This window comes from Drosophila biarmipes, chromosome X, assembly GCF_025231255.1.
Source record: "Drosophila biarmipes strain raj3 chromosome X, RU_DBia_V1.1, whole genome shotgun sequence".
Classification (NCBI taxonomy): Eukaryota; Metazoa; Arthropoda; class Insecta; order Diptera; family Drosophilidae; genus Drosophila; species Drosophila biarmipes.
In genome coordinates this window covers 3,065,625-3,084,643 of record NC_066611.1, presented here as the reverse complement: position 1 = coordinate 3,084,643, position 19,019 = coordinate 3,065,625, and the positions used below count along the sequence as shown (strand labels likewise).

General features: G+C 46.7%; 1 protein-coding gene across 3 annotated transcripts in view; it reads right to left on the bottom strand.

Moving 5' to 3' along the window:
• LOC108035795 (uncharacterized) overlaps nucleotides 1-19,019 on the bottom strand; it is a 43,172-nt gene that overhangs the window by 2,865 nt on the left and 21,288 nt on the right. For 2 of the 3 annotated variants that reach the window (XM_017111535.2, XM_017111536.2), the window contains exons 3-6: nucleotides 14,833-15,012; nucleotides 1,978-2,069; nucleotides 1,790-1,915; nucleotides 50-388 (exon numbers count right to left, since the gene is read on the bottom strand). In XM_017111535.2, coding sequence (XP_016967024.1) covers nucleotides 50-388; nucleotides 1,790-1,915; nucleotides 1,978-2,069; nucleotides 14,833-15,012 — 737 coding nt within the window. Of the gene's footprint in view, nucleotides 1-49; nucleotides 389-1,789; nucleotides 1,916-1,977; nucleotides 2,070-14,832; nucleotides 15,013-15,431; nucleotides 17,168-19,019 lie in introns of those variants that run through there. The other variant, XM_050890596.1, reaches the window with a different exon arrangement.

The following is a 19,019-nucleotide window of genomic DNA, read 5'->3' as shown; positions in this document are numbered from 1 at the left end:
GCTGTCTTATGGGCTGATTGTGGGGATGTAAAGAGGCCTGCTCGCTCACCTGGGCAATATCTGCGAGGCATAGATGCACGGAAAGATGACCGTGGGCAGGAAGGCCACCCACACGAACATCAGGTAGGTGAAGTCGAAGTGCTTCGCGTTCTCGTAGGTCTCCTCCAGCGAGAGCCTGGCGAAGCGCAGGATCATCAGGGGGCACATGCAGACCACCTGGGTGGCGGCCATGCTGCCGAAGTTGCGCTGCTTCCGCTTCTCCCGGTGGACGTCCAGCTCGGCGCTGTACAGGTCGTAGGAGCGGGCGGAGCTGCCGCCCCCGTTGCTCAGCCCGGCCACGCCCCCGCCGCTCAGCTGCCGGGGCTCCACCGAAGATGTGGAGGAGTTCCTGCGGGGAAGTCCATTTAGTTTGACAGGATAAAATATGTTGATTGTGGTTTAAAAACTACTGTTCGAAGTTCGTACACGGAGAGAAATCTGACGTTCTCATCTAAGTTAAAAATGTTCTTAAGGATAAAGCGACATTTTTGGAGTTAAAAATATTATCAATGTGCTTAAATCAAGTTCAATTGGTCTGTTTATCTGAGCAAGTAAGCTTTTAGTCCAGTCAGTGGTGTATACATATCAAAAAGTATTAAATAAACTCTCGCATTAATGTCAAAAAGTACTTACGCAGTTTTTAAGAACGATTGTTCTCAATTCAAGAACAATGTGCTTAAATATTTCCCTCTATATAGGTGATTTTTTGAGTCATTTCCGACTCCATAAATATGTACTAATACTATCAGCATCACTAGAAGATGAAGTCATGTCCGTCTAGGTACATAAACATCCCCAAAAGGTTTTTTCAACTGCAGACAAGGACAACTGTGTCCTAAGGCTCCCATGGGAAAGATGAAAGAATAAACTGGATTAACAAGCATTCTAGCTTTTTAAGATTTCAGAATTACGAATTGAATGATATGAAAATTAAACGAAAAAGTAATAAAGCTACCATGGCCAAACCTAAAATGTATTTAGAAAACACACTTTGGATTTTTAAACCATGATGTAGTTTTAGCCTCAGGGGTACATAAACTTTGGCAATCATAAGCTAGTTTTCTTTCTTGTTAAGTGATAATTTAAAAAAACAGAAATATATTTATAAATTTATGAAAATGATTTATTTTCAATCTAAGTTCGCTTGTATCCAACGATCACCACTAATCACTACTCCAGAACTCTATAATTATGAAACAATGTCCACAAAAAGCTGGAAAATCTAAGCCAAGCTGAAAACCCTTTTCCATCCGTTCTATTCATTTACTTCTAACTTTTGTTGATGCAATCAATCATTTTTGGAATTGAATTCTGTCCTAAAACGTTTTTCCAATACATGACCTCTTTCTACATGCGTTCCTAAAATCTGATTTGCTCTAAATGTATAATGTTTTTTGTTTTTTCTTACAAATTTATAAACTCAAAAGACTCTAGTAAGCAATTTGAAGTGTTCAAAGTGCTGTAGCGTCTCAAAGTAATGCAGGGGAGGAGCAAAGTTTCTCCCCACCCTTTTAGTGCAGCAGGGGAGGCTGCGAAAGTGACTCAAGAAATTGGAACTCGTTAGAGAGCAGCCGCCAGAAGGACGACGGCTCATTAGCGGTGGCCAAGGGGCTGGTCCTCCGCGGGCTGAGTGATTGCGAATCGGGTTACTCGGACAGCCCGCTCTGATTGGCAAATCACCGAATTAATCAGCCCAATTAGCAGGCTGATGGCCGGCCTAATATTTCAGCTTAATCACGGCGATGCTCACCTCTGGCGGATCCGCACATCCGCGCGGTGCTCGTACATCATCACGGCGAAGGGGCCGTCGGGCGGGCGCAGCTCCTGCGAGGTGCGGATGTACAGGTAGGACAGCAGGATGGCCGGGCCGCAGTACCTGTGAATCGAAACGGAGGTCAGAGGGCCGGCAAGGACTTCCCGGCCGCGGCGGGCACTCACATGAGCAGGAAGAGCCCGCGGGTGTACTCCTGCATGTCGTCCATCAGGTTGACCACGCACAATCCGATCCCCGACAGCTGCGGCATGTAGTCCTGCAAGGAAACACAAAACACCATTTTAAATACTAATCCATAGCGTTATAAGTCTGTTGAAAATGACTCGGAGGTCTGATTTAAGGTTATATTGTAAAATGATTTTTTTAAAAGAAACGAGAATTGGTTTCAAAGTTTATAACATATGCGCACTCTTCCCCTTAGCCAATATATTATTTTCATATAGGGGTTGGCCCTGAATTGGTTTTATTTCTCGAATTCGTTTGCCACCTTTCCAAATTACATTCGTTTTCCAAACAAAAAACATTTCGGTATTTTTTTTGAGTAGTTGTATTGCGTATACGACACATATGACAGCCAGTACATGTCGTATACGTAATATTTTAAGGACCAGGTTGTTGAATACAACTTTTAATTATTTAAAATGATTTTTTCTCCCTTTATAATAACACACAAAGGGCTAAGAATGAACTTTCATTTTTTCACCGCCCTCTAGGAGAGGGTGATAAAGTTTTAATCAGAAGTTTTTAAAGCAGTAACGTAAATAACTCGTTATACCCTATATAGTGGCTTCTTGCCATGCTCGCCTTTTTCAATGCCGTTGGCAAGCCCAGTTTACAGTCTGCGATTTGAAACACTCGCAATGGTCATAAAATAGATAGATTCCATAGGAATAATTGGATCAAATCAGCAAACTTATGCTGCTTTTAAGATATTTCTTTCAGTGTAAGAGCTACTACCTCATAATTCTTTATGATCTTTCTGATTAGAGGACTTTATTCTATAGCTTCAATTGGCACGGTTGAGCAGCTTGAAAATAAGCCAAATGTATCCTTGCAAATCGTATTACCTGGCGACTGGCGAACAATCCCCTGCTATCATGGTGATAGGAAAAAATGTTATATCTATAAGAGATTTGCTTGTAATTCGCTGTTAAATACCTAATGTTACTCTTATTTTAGTCACATTCTAAATCGCATTCTTACGATCTGCAGAGGTATTTTTTGTTCGAAATAATATCATTACTATAAAATGGCAAAGCTATAATGGAGCTAGCCTCTTTGACGTGGTTCCTGGCTTGTTCTAGATTGCTGTCCCAGTTGTCAGCAAAGAACTGAAGACAGCAGCATAATACCCCCAATCCAACTCAAGTATCGCCTAAATAATTGATTCGGGTTTTCGGTCTTTGAAGGAGCCGTTTGGCCAACAATCGTTTTACATTTTTAAAATCGGGGCTAGCAGAGCACTCGGCAGAGTTCATTGACTGGCATTTCGAACCGCCAGGTAGTATTGGGAAACTATTTCCATCGATTTTATAATTACAGCGCCGCGTTGGTGGTGGGCCGGGGACCGAGGGCTCAGCTGGGCAGGTCCGCAGACGCGGGTAAACAGTGTTCTTTGATGTCTGGGCCATCGATTGCCTGGCGAAAAGCTTTAATTGTCCGCCGATTCGCCAGCCCAGTGTCAGGTGTGCGTAACACAGGCAACCCTCGCGCCACAGAGCGACCTCGGCCGTGACCCTGACCCGGGCAGGTGGGTCCACAGCCACAGCCACAGCCACAGCCACATGCCATTCCTCCGAGGAGCAGCAGAGATTACATCGTAATTGTAATTACATATGAAATCGCGCGTGGCGAAAAGTTTTCGGATGGCGAAGGAAATTAAACAAAGGGCGGAAATGAATTTATGGCCGCTTCCCAAGTATTTTCTCATTAAACTGCTCCGCAGGGTGGCAGGTGCGTATCTCAGGTGGGCGGGCGGCGCATCTCAGGACATCCCTGAGTGGGCTCCACTGGCGGATCGGCGGGCCTGGCCTGCGGATTGGGCCTCATCAATCATGCGAATCATCGGTCAACCGGCCAGGTGCGACTCAAAGAGCGCGCTGCGGACGGGGCCACATTATGTGGTGCATAATTATTCCGCCAGAAGAGCCGGCCAACAAACTCCGGAACTCGGGGCAAAGTTTCCTTATTTTCTGCCGCTCTTCCCCCCTTTCAAATACAAATGCAAGTGTGTGCTCCACACATATGGAGGCAGTCGAGGAGCAGGGCACTCGTAAATGATTTTGTATGAATAATTATTAAAAAGTTTGCGATCCCCTCGACGGCAGGCGACGCCCACCGCCCACCGCCTACCGCCCATCGCCTCCCCCCTGCAAGGCGGTTAAAACTTGGCCCCAACTTTTAAATCAAATCTCAAACTACAGCACAGCCGGGGTGGCCGCGGGGCGGAGTCTGCGGAGGAAAAGTTTTCCATTCGGCGAGTGCCCGAAATTGTAATGAAACCTTTTCAACCAAATCGCATCGCATCGCATCGCGCCGCGCTCGCTCCTCCTGGCCCACAGTCATTTGGGTAATGAACTGTTAGCGCTGTACAATCTGGCCAACAAATCTGTTTTGAATACTTTGCCCACTGCGCACAGTAAAATGCAAATAAACGACAAGAGTCACCAAAGGGGCGGGGACTGGGAGCGGGGAGGTGGGTTCACTGGCAAAAAAAGAGCTCCTTAGTTCGCCCACCTCAGTAGGTCGGAGTTATTTTTGACATGGGTATCTGGAGGCACCCTTCAAGTCAGGACTTGTAAGGGAACAAAGGAGCGTATTTTATGCAGTCACTTTCATAGTTAACATGAACTTTTTATAACAGGCTTCCAATATATATACTATATATATATATACTATATAATCTAGGCACTACAGATCAAATATATGATAAGAAAGAAAATAAGAACATAGGCCATACTATTTATCATGATCCTAATAGTATAAAAATCACGTCATGATATTCTCAATGAGAATTCCAAGTTTTCTGAGATCCTCTGTTTATTTGGGTATTTTATATAGTCTTTTATATGTCTTCCCAAGTTCATCAGTTTTAATGATACAATATTATCCCAATGATCTCAAAGTTATCTAGTTTCAACGAAGAATTTCAGTTTGACTTCTATATATTATAACTTTTTCAACATAAAAAGACTTCGAGAAGGGAAAGTTCGAGTTATGGAAGTATTAGTTTTGGGACCTTAGCCTAAGAAGCTCACGACGTTACTCCTCATTGGAATTCCAAGTTTACAGAGCTCCCTCACTTACATAGGCATATAAAGTAGTTTTTTCTTGGTGGTTCTCAAAAAGTATAAATTATAGTTTAATTATTGAAGGCCAATGGACGGGAGGAGATGATTTTTGTCAATATTTTTCAGTTATGGTAATCGGAAAACTTCTTAATGAGCTCGAAGCTGGGCCGCGGCGAAGCAGTGCTGTTTTTCTTGCTGTGCACGGCTGCGGCCAACCGCTGAGAGGGAAAGAGGAGGGTCGGCGGATGCTGCACGCAATTTAACGAGTCCTGGGGGCGTCTTGCGAAGGATTCCCGGCACGGGCAAATGGGTGGGTGGCCTTGGCGGTTCCCGCTGGATACGGAGTCCTCCTGCCAACGGGCGGTGCCTGGTGGTTGGTGGTTGGTGGTGGCCGCTTTTTATGGACATCCTTCGCCAGTGCTCGTCATCTCCTGCCTCGCTGGCTGTTACGGTTTCCGCTTTATGGGCGGCAAAGGAAGCCAAAGGATCCCTGGCCCGCCCCCATCCGCAGTTATGATTACCTCTGGAGTCGCCTAATGCAATTGATTTGATTCGTGCTGGGCACAAATCAATTTGAGCGCTGGCCGTAAACACTTTATGGCTGGAGGAGGCCGATGATGGAGTCGCTCCGGCATCCAACAAGTGGCCGGCCCATCAAACTGGCTGGCATTACTGGGGCTTTGGCCCCCGCATAAAGATATTTACAATTTGGCGCGCGTTGCCAAATAATTTATCGACTGCAGACAAGTCGGAGATGGGCGTTGCGGATGGGAAATGGGAATGGGGATGCGGACTCGCCTTCGGATTCCCGGTAACCAGCGGCAGGGCCACAGGCAAGCACATTAATAACAATTTATTTCCGCCCTGCCAGCAGGCGGGCCACATTCCGCAGACTCCTGCCCCAAACAAATTGCAGCCGACGGTGGCTGCAGAAGTATTATCATTTCCACTGTCGCAGTTTTGACTTTGACGGATTGCCCCTCAAGTCAAGGCAAACACAGGGTTTCGGGACAGCTTTTTAGACCCGGTTCTGGTTCTGGTTCTGGTTCTGTTCCTGTTCCTGGTTATTGGATGATGGCGAGCTGGAAATGAAAAGCACTTAATAATAATTTACAAGCGGGAAAGGCGGGGGAGGAGAGTTCTGGATCGAAATGGAGATGGATATTGATCCGGGCACATCCGTCTGGAACTATTCGGTAGCCTTGGAGCCCGGCCCCTGCCCCTCGATTCCACCTGTTGGGCAAGTTTGTTTGCCCCTCGTTCGATTGGAACGTTTCCTTTGAAATCCGATGTCCTTGGCTCCCAGTTACCCACGCAGAAGAAAGCACTGCGAGTGCGGAGGGAAAGTGAAACAAAGCAATGGAAAAATCGAGAAAACCCCCGGTTTGTCAGCCTCAGACGTTGGCAATATTTGAATATATTTATCAGAGCGATAATTGAATCGAAACACACGCTCGCGTCTTAATTAAAAGAAAATAATTGGGGAGAAAGGCGGGAGAGTGGCGGGTGGAATTGAGTTTGAAGCGGCGCCAGGCGAAGGTTGCCAATAATCGGAGTTTCAAATTTTCGGAAAATTGCTCCTAATGGATGGCGGAAAGCCCGGGCAGCAGGAGCGGAAGAAACAATGCATAATTAAAAGCAGAATTTCGTAATTTAAATAATAAGAAAACAATGAACAGACAAAATGGTTTCGGGTCTGACGGGGAGATTATAATGTAAACAGTGGGGCGCAGAGCCCAAAGGTTAGGAGCCTCCTCTGCGGAGGGTAAGCCGGGTAAGCCGGGCAAGCCGGGCCAGTTGGGCAGCAGGGTGCGGAAAAAGAATAAAGGGGCCGTGGGCCCCGAAAAGACACTGCCGGACTTAATGGCCGTAAAATGCTGGCCAAGCGGCCAGACGAGGTCACAGCAAACACACACATTGAGGGGCCACGCCGGATCACGACCCGGAGACGAAGGCGGAGGCGGAGAAGGACATGGACAGGGACCCGGGACCTGGACCCAGACCCAGACCCAGACCGATACCCGAACACGGACCCTGTCCCGGCATGTGTTGCGCTCTGCGAGCTTACGATAATAACACAATTATGTACTTACATAATTAAAGTCGTAAAGTGCACAAAAACACACAGAAGCAGGGGCTTACACACACAACACACAAGAAGGCGGCGCTGTAGGAACACTGAAATAAGAAATCCCACCCAAATCCGTGCAAATATATTCTTTGATCCTATCCTAAGCCTGTTTTAGAGAGACTACAACTTACTGTACCGCTTAAGAGTCCAAGTGTCCCACTAATGCTGAAAACCTCATTCTAAGTTGTATAAAAATGTTGATCAACTTGACCAAACCCATTCTAAATTGTTCGAAAATTATATTAATTCTACATATCAAAGGGAGACTACAACTCACTTTACTGTTTAAAAATTGAAGTGTTGGAGGGAAAATGAAAAGTGAAACAGAAGCTCCCACTAACGCTCAAAAAAAGCTCATTCTAAATTGTACAAAAATTATGATAATTTCGTACTACTACAAATTCAAATGGTAAAGTATAAAATTACAAAGCTCATTCCAAATTGTCAAGAAATCATAGTCCAACCCCCGATTTCCCCCAGTGCACGGCCACAAGATGTAGGCAGAGTCCAGGCTTTGGTTTGATTCGCCCCACCGCCACAGGTCCCTCGTTTTATTTTTTCGTTTGTCTTAAGTGACAGAGGAAAATGCAAACGAAGTGGAAAGCGTGAAAATGGGAATGGCGGAGGTGGTGGGGTGGGGAAACCGCTGTCCGATCGGCGGATTCCGCTCAGATTGGCCAGAGATGACTCTGGGTGGCGTTCCTCCGCCGGGAAAAATCAGCAAATCAGTTGGAAATGTAGTCAAGACTGGGTCGCATGCTCGAGGGCGCCCATTCCACTTCATTTCTATGCGTGTTTATTCGCACTTGCCTCACCATTTTCAAAGTTTTCCCGCCCTGCCCCGCCACTTGCACCCGATGTTATTAATATTTTATGCTTATGCGCATAACAACAATGGAGGGCCGACGACTGGCAAGCAGAAAGTATCCACTTTGTGCAAATATATACTCGTGTGTATACTATGTGCCGGGGATAAGAGTGCAATTGCCGAGAACACATACTCCTAACCTTGTTACGAGTGCCTGGCACTTGAAACTTTTGTTGCCTTTGTCGAAGTCTAATTTCGATCCGCTGCCCCCGATGGCGGAGCCGTGGGTGGCGTCCAGGGGCCCCACCACGGACCCTGGACCATCGGACTCCACGGCAAGTGATTTGGGGTCGTAAGCTGCTTACCGCACAATAACAGTGGCATCGTCAACAGGGCCACCGGCCCATTGAGAACGGGAAAAGCCCTTTGCAGGACCGCGCGACTCGGGAAAACACAACCCGCGCCGATGGATGCGACCGCACAACAGTTTCAGGATCCGGAGGGGCTTTAAAGTGCGCTCTTGGCAACCGGGCAGGCGGCAGGCGGCAGGCACTCAGCCGCCCACCCACCCACTCACATGCACACTCGGCCAGGGAGCGCATAAATATTATAACGAAATTTGAGCTGCCATTTCACGGCCTCAGGCAGGCAGAAATTTGACATCCCCCCGTGGGTGGGTGGTTGGTGAGGTGCTAGGGTCGCCCAAGGAGTTCCTAGTTGCTTGAATCAATGAAGAACATACTGCGGAAAAGCGCACTAGGAACAGTTTAATACTCGTATGCTGAATTCAAAATGTGTTGTATTTCCCATTGAAATTTTATAAAAAAGGTGAGAATAGGGGATTAAAACTAATCGGAGTTAGAGCAAGACGTCAATAAAGCTATTTTTACAAAAACAAAAGATCTGTCGCCAGAATCGATACAGGATACCATTAAAATGGTATAAAATGGTATAATCATATCTTCTCTTTATGTGCCTTTTTTATTGAAGGTTTTTAGGACCGATCTTAAATACTAGTATTTTTTGTTAAACTATTTTTGTCAGAAGTTAGTTAGCTGCCCTCGCTCGACTCCACTTCGGTGTCTGCTTCCTGCTCTTTGCCGCTGTCTTTTCGCTGAATTTGTTGATATTGTTATTTTACAATATGTAAAACGTTTACCAGGAATTCGCTGGAACATCGACCAGGCCCACCCCGACCCACCTGGCTCCGGAGAGGCAGCCAGGGGTGAGGCAAGGCGAAAGGCTGCTCTCGCCACCTTTCTGCACTGGGAATTTGTCAAAGTCGTTTGCCATTTGTTAACCCCTGACACCCCATTGCCGAAAGCCCAGACCCCGGCACCCGGCACCCGGCTCCCGGCTCCCAGTACCCCTTCTGCCTCCCCCGGCTCCATTATCAACGTCATTAGTTGCCACGCCAGCTGTTGCTCCTTGGCGGGAACCTGGGGGGGTGATAAAAATTGATTGCCTTACGGGCGATTGCAACACGCATAAAAGAGTCCGGCTCCGGCTCCTCCTCCGCCGGTCCCGCCCGGCCATTGCCACCTATTTGCAATAGCAACAGCTAAGGCGGAGCAGGAGCAGCAGCAGCAGCAGGAGCAGGGCAGGGGCAGGAGTCGTCGATGGGCAACATCATCGCCGGCCATTAAAATTCCGTTAAACGAAACGAAACTGAAAACGGGAATCAACTTGGACTGGGCCACTTGCAGTGCAAATCTCACGATTCGCCAATAAGAATTTTATGCCCCAACATGTGGGTGGTGTTTGGTGTTTGGTGGGTGCTGGGCGCCGTCCGGGGAGGTGTCCTTGGGGGGGTGGTGCACCACTGCTCCCGCTGTGCCCACTGTGTTTGGCTTCGCTTTCAGTGTGAATTGCTGTGGAAATGAATTTACGTCTGCCTGCTTAATAATTGAAAATGCCAATCAACAAGCAGAAGGGGGAGGGTCCTTGGAGCAGGGGCTGGCCTGACGTCCTGAAGGTTCCTGGGGAACGCTTAGCCCAGGCAGACCCTGCTCAACGTGGAGCCAGACAACTCTGAATATACAAGCGCTGTAACACTTTTCAATTTCTCCCTAAAAATTAGCTGAAACTTTGCATACCTCTTACGTGTATTTCCCCTTACATTTATGCATTTCAGACTCGCAACTTAGAACTAATTAATATTAACCTGGAACTCCTTGAATAGCGGAGTTTCCTCCAACCGAGAATGTAAGCACTTTGTTTCAGAAGCCAAGCCGGCTTAGCGAGAGCAGTCTTACAAGTGCAGTGGAAAGTTCTCGGAACACTTTACCTTCTCCGCTTGCGGTCAGTGCCGCGTCCTTGATGGCCGCCGCAACATGTGTAAAGTGATGGATTGATGGATGTTGGATGTGCCACAGTCTCGCAGCTTCCATTTGCTGATAAACTTTGAAATTACCCGCTGGCAGTTGCAGCCAGCGGATGAAGTTGCCCCTGGGGATGGCGGCCATCCTTGCCCCGTCGACCCCTGGACACATCGACTAATTTGCACCGACAATGGGGCAATTTGCATTGCTCGCTGCGACCTGGCGAATGGCAATTTAATAAGCCCCGCCCGGATCCCTGGAAAAGGGATAATGCTCGTGAGGAGGCCAGATGGGGAGCCTGCCTGCTAACAACGTTACGGCCATAATGTGCAATAATGCCGAAGATGAGTACGCAGCGGGCGCAGGAGCAGACTCGGAGCGGCCGGGCCATGACACATTTGATTTCCGCTTCAAGCGGAAGTCTCATTTGGGGCCCTGCCCTCCCACTTTGCCCCAGTGTGGGCGAGTGTGCATGTGTAATTTTCACAAATTGTTACAACGAGCCCCAAGCCAAGGCAAATGGGGCCAGTTGATTGTATTTAAAGTTTCTTTCTTTTTGCGCCAGATAAAATGGCGAATGAGAAAGCGCAGAGCAGAAGGACGAGCCGCCTTGCCAACTCCTGAATGCCCTTGTATCCCTACTTTCCCACTAGTAAATTCATATATTTTAAAATACTTTAACTTATTTTTAAATCATAAGCATACAAATTACTAAATAGTTTTCGAGCACTGAGGGATGCCAAAGCCTTCCCGCCGTGATGACTTTGATCTCGACCAGCCCATTATCGCTTCTCTTGGTCGAGGGACTCCATTGAGAGTGTCATCCCAATCGCTCCTGGCCGCTCCTAGCCCAATTGCCGCCCGCTCGCCCGCCTTTGTAGACTTGATAATGTTTACTTTAGCCGTTTCTTTTGCGCAGTGACTCGAATTTTCCGCCCCCAGCCCCTCGGCGTAATTTCGTTTTCGCTTTGCAGGCGCATATCCGGCCAAGTCCTGTTGGTAATACCAAAAAGGGCGGTGGAGCCGAGGCGGGAGCTGGAGGGGATTAGGAGACGCCGCGTGCCAAAGTCAACGCCGGCAACCGGATATCCGCAGCGGGGCAGCGGCGGGGCAGCGGCGGGCTGGGGAGCAACAACTGAACAGTAAACATAAATAAACTGTAGCCGCAGAGCGGGCCGGCGGAGGGGGCGTTACGAAACAAAGGCGTGTTCTTTGCATACACAACGATTTAAGCCAGTTCAAGGGGAACTCCGGGCACTCAACCGGCTCCCACGCCCTCGCGGTCGCCCGGTCCCCCGTTCCTCGGAGGACTCGCAAAGCTGTTCGAAAATATAACGAACGCTGGGACAAGAAACTTAAAATGTACCAACTCTAAACTGCAGCCAAGCCATGTCATTCGGTTCCCCAGAGCCTCTCAAGTTGTAATCCAAGTGGCCACTTTAACTTTCCATAACATGTATAAATTGGAGACTGCGTACAACTTTTGACTCTGTCGTTTAGGCTAACAAGGTACATTGAACAGGGTTTCATCTTCAAAACTCACCTGAACTCGAATTATCCAGCCAAAATAAAACAGAATTAAACGTTTTCGCCCTGGGGTTGCCAAAGTCATCGCCCACACTTTTTTCGTTTTTAAAGATAAAGCATCTATGACGAAAATGTAAACATACTCAAGGAAGCTCAAATAAAATCGAAAAATACGTTTCAGTTGATAGAGGATTAGACTACACATTTTTGTTTGCTGAAACATTGGAATTGTGTACCCAAAACAAAAACAAGTGGGTTTCTACGACAAGATACCCATTACTCTGTTGACCAGGTTCAGTTTTGCATCAGATATCTGTTGTTATTAGTCTGATTGTACATTATACCTTAGAGAATAGCTCCCTTTATAGAAGAATATAAATCCTAGATGGATCCAAATTATCAAGCCACAAAATAAAACTACCTTTTTCAAAACAATATTGATTTAAAAACAATGTTTTGCATTTTTACTATTTCTTCTGGTAGAAAATAAACGGATTCTCACAAAAATACAAACCTAAATAAAAACCGTAGCACCAGATGAATATTATGAATAGCATTCTCAGCTCATTGAGCTCGAAAATCTCTCGTCATGGGGCACAAATCAACTAATAGTAAAACGACTCGGATTATCTGGACATGGGAGCGGGAAAAGTGGGAGTGCAAAGTGACCCACCCGCTCCTTATCGTGCCCGTGGGCAGCAGGAGCAGGCGACAGGACCTCCAACTTGACGGAGGTAAAGGGATCTCCGAATTTCTGTATTTTCCATAGCTATTTGTTTGGGGACAACTTAAAAAATCAATTTGCCGCCGCACAAAGGGAAGCCGCTGCCAGGTAGCCGCAGACACGAGGGGCATGCGTAGAAATATGGAAAATTTCAATTTGTTTTGTGTGGAAAAAGTTTCTGACACTTTTCCAGGCCAAACACAAAAACAAACGGAAAACTTTTCGCTGGCCAGTTATGAAATCGCTTATTACCCGCACCTGAAAATCCGAAAATCGGGGCGACCCATCGGAAAGTAGGGACCAGGAGGGCCAGGACCAGCGGTCCGAGCCCAACTGAACTCATCTGAACCTGGTCGGCGGAGCAATTCATTTTAGTGTTTGACTTTTGGCTGCTGCGTGGGGATGGGTTCGGATTTTCCTGGGCTGCAACTATGGCAAACTTTTGCTTATTAAACGAAGGAACGGCTTCGAGGCGGAGGATTGCGGAGCAGTTTGCCAAATTGTGAATTGGCAATCAGAGTCCACATGGAATTGTTTATACACCCGTGTTCGGGCCAGACGAGGACCCACTCCCCCCCGAGTGTGTGTCGTCGTAATAGAATGCTAAAATATTCATAAATTGCCGCAAACACAGGGGCGGGGCCGAGGGGCGTGTCGGCGGAGACAGACAAACAGGCGACCCCCTTCGATATAATAAGCCCCGCTTCGCCGGGGAGTTTCCAGGGGAGAGTTGCCTTGGAGAGGAGCCATCAAATTATACGCAAATATTGAATTAATGAAATTATTGACAGGCGACCGGGCCCAGGGCAGCTCGAGTCCCAGTATGTGGGCAGGCCGGGAAGCCAGGTCCTCGCGAGGATTACCCAGGGCAGGGCTCCACTTGTTGCCCCACCCGCAGTGACAGGTCCTGTGGTCAGTGAATTGCCAAATAAATTACACAAAAATCGGCTCGGGAATGTGTGTCAGCTCCTGGGGGCCAAAGATACGGGTAACAGTTTGCAGACGCGATCGGCCTAATGGAACGAATTCACACCCATAAATAAGCACAATAGTACTTAATAATTCACGGCACACGTGAAACGAGTGTCGAGAGGGACTTTGCAACCTAAAGAGCTTGACTTCTAAATGTTATAATGAAGGAGTCGATGTCTGGAGATTGGAGATTGAATGGAAATTTATGGTATAAAACATTTCGTTCATTTCACATTTTATTTTAGGTGAAAGGCGACTTAAAGTGTTACATTCCCTGAATCCTAGTCGATATTGGTTATTGTAATTTTATTTATTTATTAATTAATAATTCGTTAATTTCACATTTTATTTTAGGTAAAGGGGACTTAAAGTGTTATATTCCCTGAATCCTAGTCGATATTGGTTATTTTAATTTTATTTATTATTACCTAAAAAAAACTGCTGAAATTATAAAACCTCATTTATTCTTGGTTGAAATATACTAGTGAATGAATTTATTATTCGGCAAATAAGCCACTGAATTTATAAAGCCTCATTTGCTCGTGCAGTTCTGAACTAAATATTTACAAAGTGAATGCAGCTATCTAAAAACACGAATTTTTTGCATGATTTTGGACGGTGGCTTCTCTGGCATTCCTCGCCCACTTTGGAATATTCAGCTCACAAAATATGCAGCCCGGGACGGGGAATGCCATACATATATGCAAGTGATGATTTGACACAATGCCAGCCCAGGGGCTGGGGACCCACGCCATGCCCATGGACCACACCCGCTGGGTGGCGAGGTGGGGCAGTGGTTCTGGAAGTTGCAACACTTTATGGCCCATAAATATTTATGTCTCTTGTTGCTGTTGTGGTCGAACTTGAGAGGGCGCAGGGGGGCAAGTCAAGTCGATGTGGCCAAATATTTTGGCAGCAAAATGCAGGCGGAGGGCCCGTTGACAGGCGACGTTAACGGACTTGGGCCGGTAGCAGGGGCCCACTTTTCGACCGGCCGAGGGCAGGCATACAGGCCGTGGCTGTCAGCAGGATTCCCAGATACCAGATACAGCCGGCCAGGCAGCCAGGTGAGTGGTCCCAGGCCTCGATTCCCGGGAATCTGTCACCCGGTGCTCATATGGCAGAGGCATATGGAAGATTCCGCGCCGCTTTTCCGGTCTAGTGCGCTTCGCTTTGATCGGCCCTGGCAACCAGGTTGTGCGCGCTGATTTTTAATAAAGTAACAAGTGCTCCGGCGAGTACTCACCCCCAGCTCCACGTAGATGGTGTAGATGGGGTAGGGCAGGGCAATCACCATGCCGGTCAGCCAGGTGGCGCAGCAGCAGACGAATCCCGGCAGGCGGCCCTTGAGCGGATCGTTCAGCCAGCGCATGCGGTCCCAGGCGATCAGGATGTGCGAGATCATGGCCACGTGCAGCGGTATGTCCTGGGGATGTTGCAAAGTATATATCAGTAAGGGGTTGTCGGTAGGAAACTCCTCTCCACTTCTCTGCCAGCTTAGAATAATAGTACTCAAACTTGAAAAAAAATACAATGCAATAACAACTTATTTTTTAACAACTTACTACCTACTTACAACACAGCTGGTTTAAAGTTGTATAGACCAAACAGACAAATTTTGCATTATTTTTTATGTCGGAAAGTATTTTATATAAAAATACCTGTTTTTATTCTTTGATAAAAAAAATTAAGCATAAAATATTGACAGATATTGAGGAAAAAAAAGGTGAGAATGATGGTCTTCAGTCAGGTTTAGCTTACATAACCAGCTTGACTTTGTTTCACATTATTAAACAAAGAATTTCCATCCAACGGTTTTTTCAAACTTTACCATCTTATTTATTATCCAAATTTAAGTTTCTGAGGGCTCAAAATCAACAAATTATTTCAAAAGCAACTGAAGTTAAAATAAACAGAAACATCGTCGGTTATTACTCCGTGTCCGACTCTTCTTCGTTTCCAATTGTCCAATCAGAATCCATGAAGGACTCATCTTCCTCATCGGTGTTCTCCTTTTCAGTCAAGCTCTCCTCTTCAGAGGGCTCTGTGTCCACGTGTTCCACATCAACGTACTTGTCCTCTTCGCCTTGGGTCACCACCACCACAGTGTGAAAATTGTTATTCTTTCGCTGATCCGTTTCCTCTTCGGAATCGGTCCAATCAGTCATGGCATCCTCCTTTCCAGTGAGGGGATATTTGACCATTGGAAACGGGGCCACTGAAGGCGGGACAACAGGAAGTGGAACGTCTCGAGGTGGAAGCGCTGGAAGTGGGGACTCTGGAGTTCCAACAACTGCAGGTGGAACCACTGAAAACGCAACTGGAAGTGGGACCACTGGAGTTGGGTCCTCTGGAAGTGAAACCACTGAAGAAGCAATCCCTGGATATGGGTCCATTGAATATGGCTCCTTTGGATATGGCTCCACTGGAAGTGGAACTAATGGAGATAGGTCCAGTGGAAGTGGGACCTCTTGAGATGGGTCCTGTTCCCCTAGTCCTAGGTAATCGAAGATACTGTCAAAGCTGTCGGGTCCCAGATCCTCCTCTAGGGCCATATTATCATTGGACAGGAAGGGCTGATCCCCTGTCCCTGAAGTGGGCGCTGCAGGAGGATGATCCGCTTGCGGCTGCGGCTCCTGCTGCTCCTCCTTAATGCCCAGCACGTCAAAGACGTCCTCGAAAGTAACAGGCCCTTTCAAAATGCCCACATTGTCTGGCACATCGATGTCCCTCAAGCGCATGCAAATCGCCTCAATGTCCTGCCAACGCTGCGCCGCGGCCTTCTCTTCCTTTGCGTTGCGAAACTTTTTCGGATTCTTTACTTCGATTAAAGAGTGATCGCACAAGTTGTTCCTACGCCAGACGGTTTTCCTAATATCCGCCCTCGGATTTTCCTTGACATACTGATGATCCAAGCTAACCAAGCGGCTAGCATCAGACTTCCGCTTTGGTTTCCCTTTTGGTTTATCCTTACGTGAAAGGCAGGCTTCAAGCACATCAACCTGATTTTTATGGGGTTCCAAATTGCTCATTGCTGGATTTTCCTGTGGGAACCTTTTCTTACTTGAGAGGTCAATCGGAGAGTCTTCGTCCTGGATCTTTTTGATATTCAAGTGCTGGGCTACTGGATCACTACGTGACGATGGTTGATTCTTTGAAGAAAAGGGCAACAGGAGCGCTTCTGCATTTTCCCGAACAACTATCTCTTTTGTGTCCTTCAAGGTGTGATTCCATTTGGAGCGCAATTGGTCCAGAAAAGCTGGCTGTTGGGTATTGGGTACATCTCTAAGATCGTTCTCCTTGAAGTCTTCGAGAATGCCATGCCGACTGCCCTTTGAGGCAGCACCATTCGGCTGGTACTGAGGTAAGAGAGTCTTATTGGGCAAATCTACCACGCCTTTTTCGGTTACGGGTTTGGAAATGGGTACCAGTTCGGGCATTACTGGCAGTGGGGCATCGGAAGCACCCATTTTGACGCCCATCTGGACAGGACTTTCGACAGGCTCATTCCGGGGAACATGTTTCCCTCCCCGCTGGCCATACTTCTTCTTGGACTTCTTTTTAAATTCGTTACGTTTAGGCTGTAAAATATTAGGAAGAAGTCAGCAATCACTATTTTATCAGTTTCTTGCCGCTCCTTACCATTTTGGAATGCTTATTTATTTATTGAGAAAATTCTTGGAAGAACTATAGAGCAGTCTGCGCATGCGCGCACTTTGACGGCCACGAGGTGGATAGAATCTCGGTTTCTGGGCTTCCAAAAAGCATTAACTCAACTGGATTTATTTCACTATTTGCCCGTACTAATGGCACGCAATAATCATACTCTTATATTGGTTTGTAGACGATTTATTAAGCAATTTCACTTGTAATAATTCAATTTGAACTTTCACAGATGAACTTCCAGCATTCCAAAAAACGTGCAGAAAGAGGCCGAGTTGCCAGATCGATGGACTATTTGGCCGCTCCAGTTCGAGGCTCGCGCATTGGACTGCCAACTCGTTTATAGTTTATAGTTTATTGTTGTAAAATTAGAGTTTTGTAACGACAACTTTGAGGCGCTTGTAAGGTTTTTCGTTAATATGCAGTTTAAGCCTTATGTTTTAAGTAAGTGTAAGCATTTTATTTTTGTATTAAAAGCTGCATAGATTGTGTAGAAATGGTCGCACATCACAGTCTGGCAACGCTGACCAATGACTTTTGCAAAGAGGATTTTACTTTGGAGAAAGCGCTTTCCATTTGCGAATTAGCTTTAAATTTACTAATATGAAACTTTATACTTCATGTGTAATTTATTTATTGCAGTTAAAATTTCAAAAGTCGTTTCTAATGTGGTCAAATTTTAATTTAATAAATCTGCAAGGGAATCTTAAATATATGTTTAAAAAAAATGTAAATACATTTTAATTAAAATGTATGTTATTTCTTTAACCGCCCTCTGCGGCAGGCAGGAACTACATGTGTGTTTGGGGTCTTTAAGGAGCTGATTTAACGCTACTTGTCAGATTTGTCCTTTTCTGCAGCCCAGCGCCTGCCACTCCTCATTCAAGGCCGCCCATCAATCACTCCATTAGGCGGGGATGGGGTTGGGCACAGGATCAGGAGCGGGAACGGGAACGGGAACGGGATAAGGAACAGGAAGAGGAGTTCACCCTCACGAGCACACGTGACTATGCAGTGATAAATGTGTGTTTGTGTGCGCCAGCTATTTGTCGCCCTTTGTGATAGCAATCAAATCGAATCATATCCCGTTCCGTCCGCCGACTACCGACTCCCACTCCCACTCCCACTCCCACTCCCACTCCCTCTCCCATACCCATACCGTTTGGCTCCGTAATAGAATCTCCTGCAGCTCCAAGGTTGTAAATGTAATCATTTGTCTGCTCTACGGACGGCGGGCCTAATCGAATTGCCAGGCGGTCCCCCAAAGCCACAGCCCCATCCTCGTCCTCATCCTCAGCTTCGGCCAGGACGCGGGTCCTTTTCTTCAGGTCGCATTTGTTTTCGCCACACAAAAGCGGCACAAAGTGACAGACGAAGGCGAATCAAATCGAATGAAAGTATACGATTCTATTTGCTTGTGATTCCTGACTCCCAAACCCCGGGCCCATCCTGCAGAGTATGTGTCAATCACACGGTAGCTTCGATAATGAGGTGGGGCAGCCAGCAGGCGTTGCTCAATCGAGCGGCACCGGATGCCATCTTCTCAGCACACTGCCAAATGGGATAAATATAGCTCAGAGCTGTAGTTAACAGTGATTGCTATGGAATACCGTCTGGCAGAGGGAACCCAATAGCCTAGTTGGGTGTGCAAAAAAGCAAAAATAGGTCTCTTAATTATATAAAAAGCGAACAGTTGGCAAGGCTATAATAAGATGTTTATGAATAAGATGTTTATGAAACAGCCATACATTTTAGTATAGAATTTAGCAG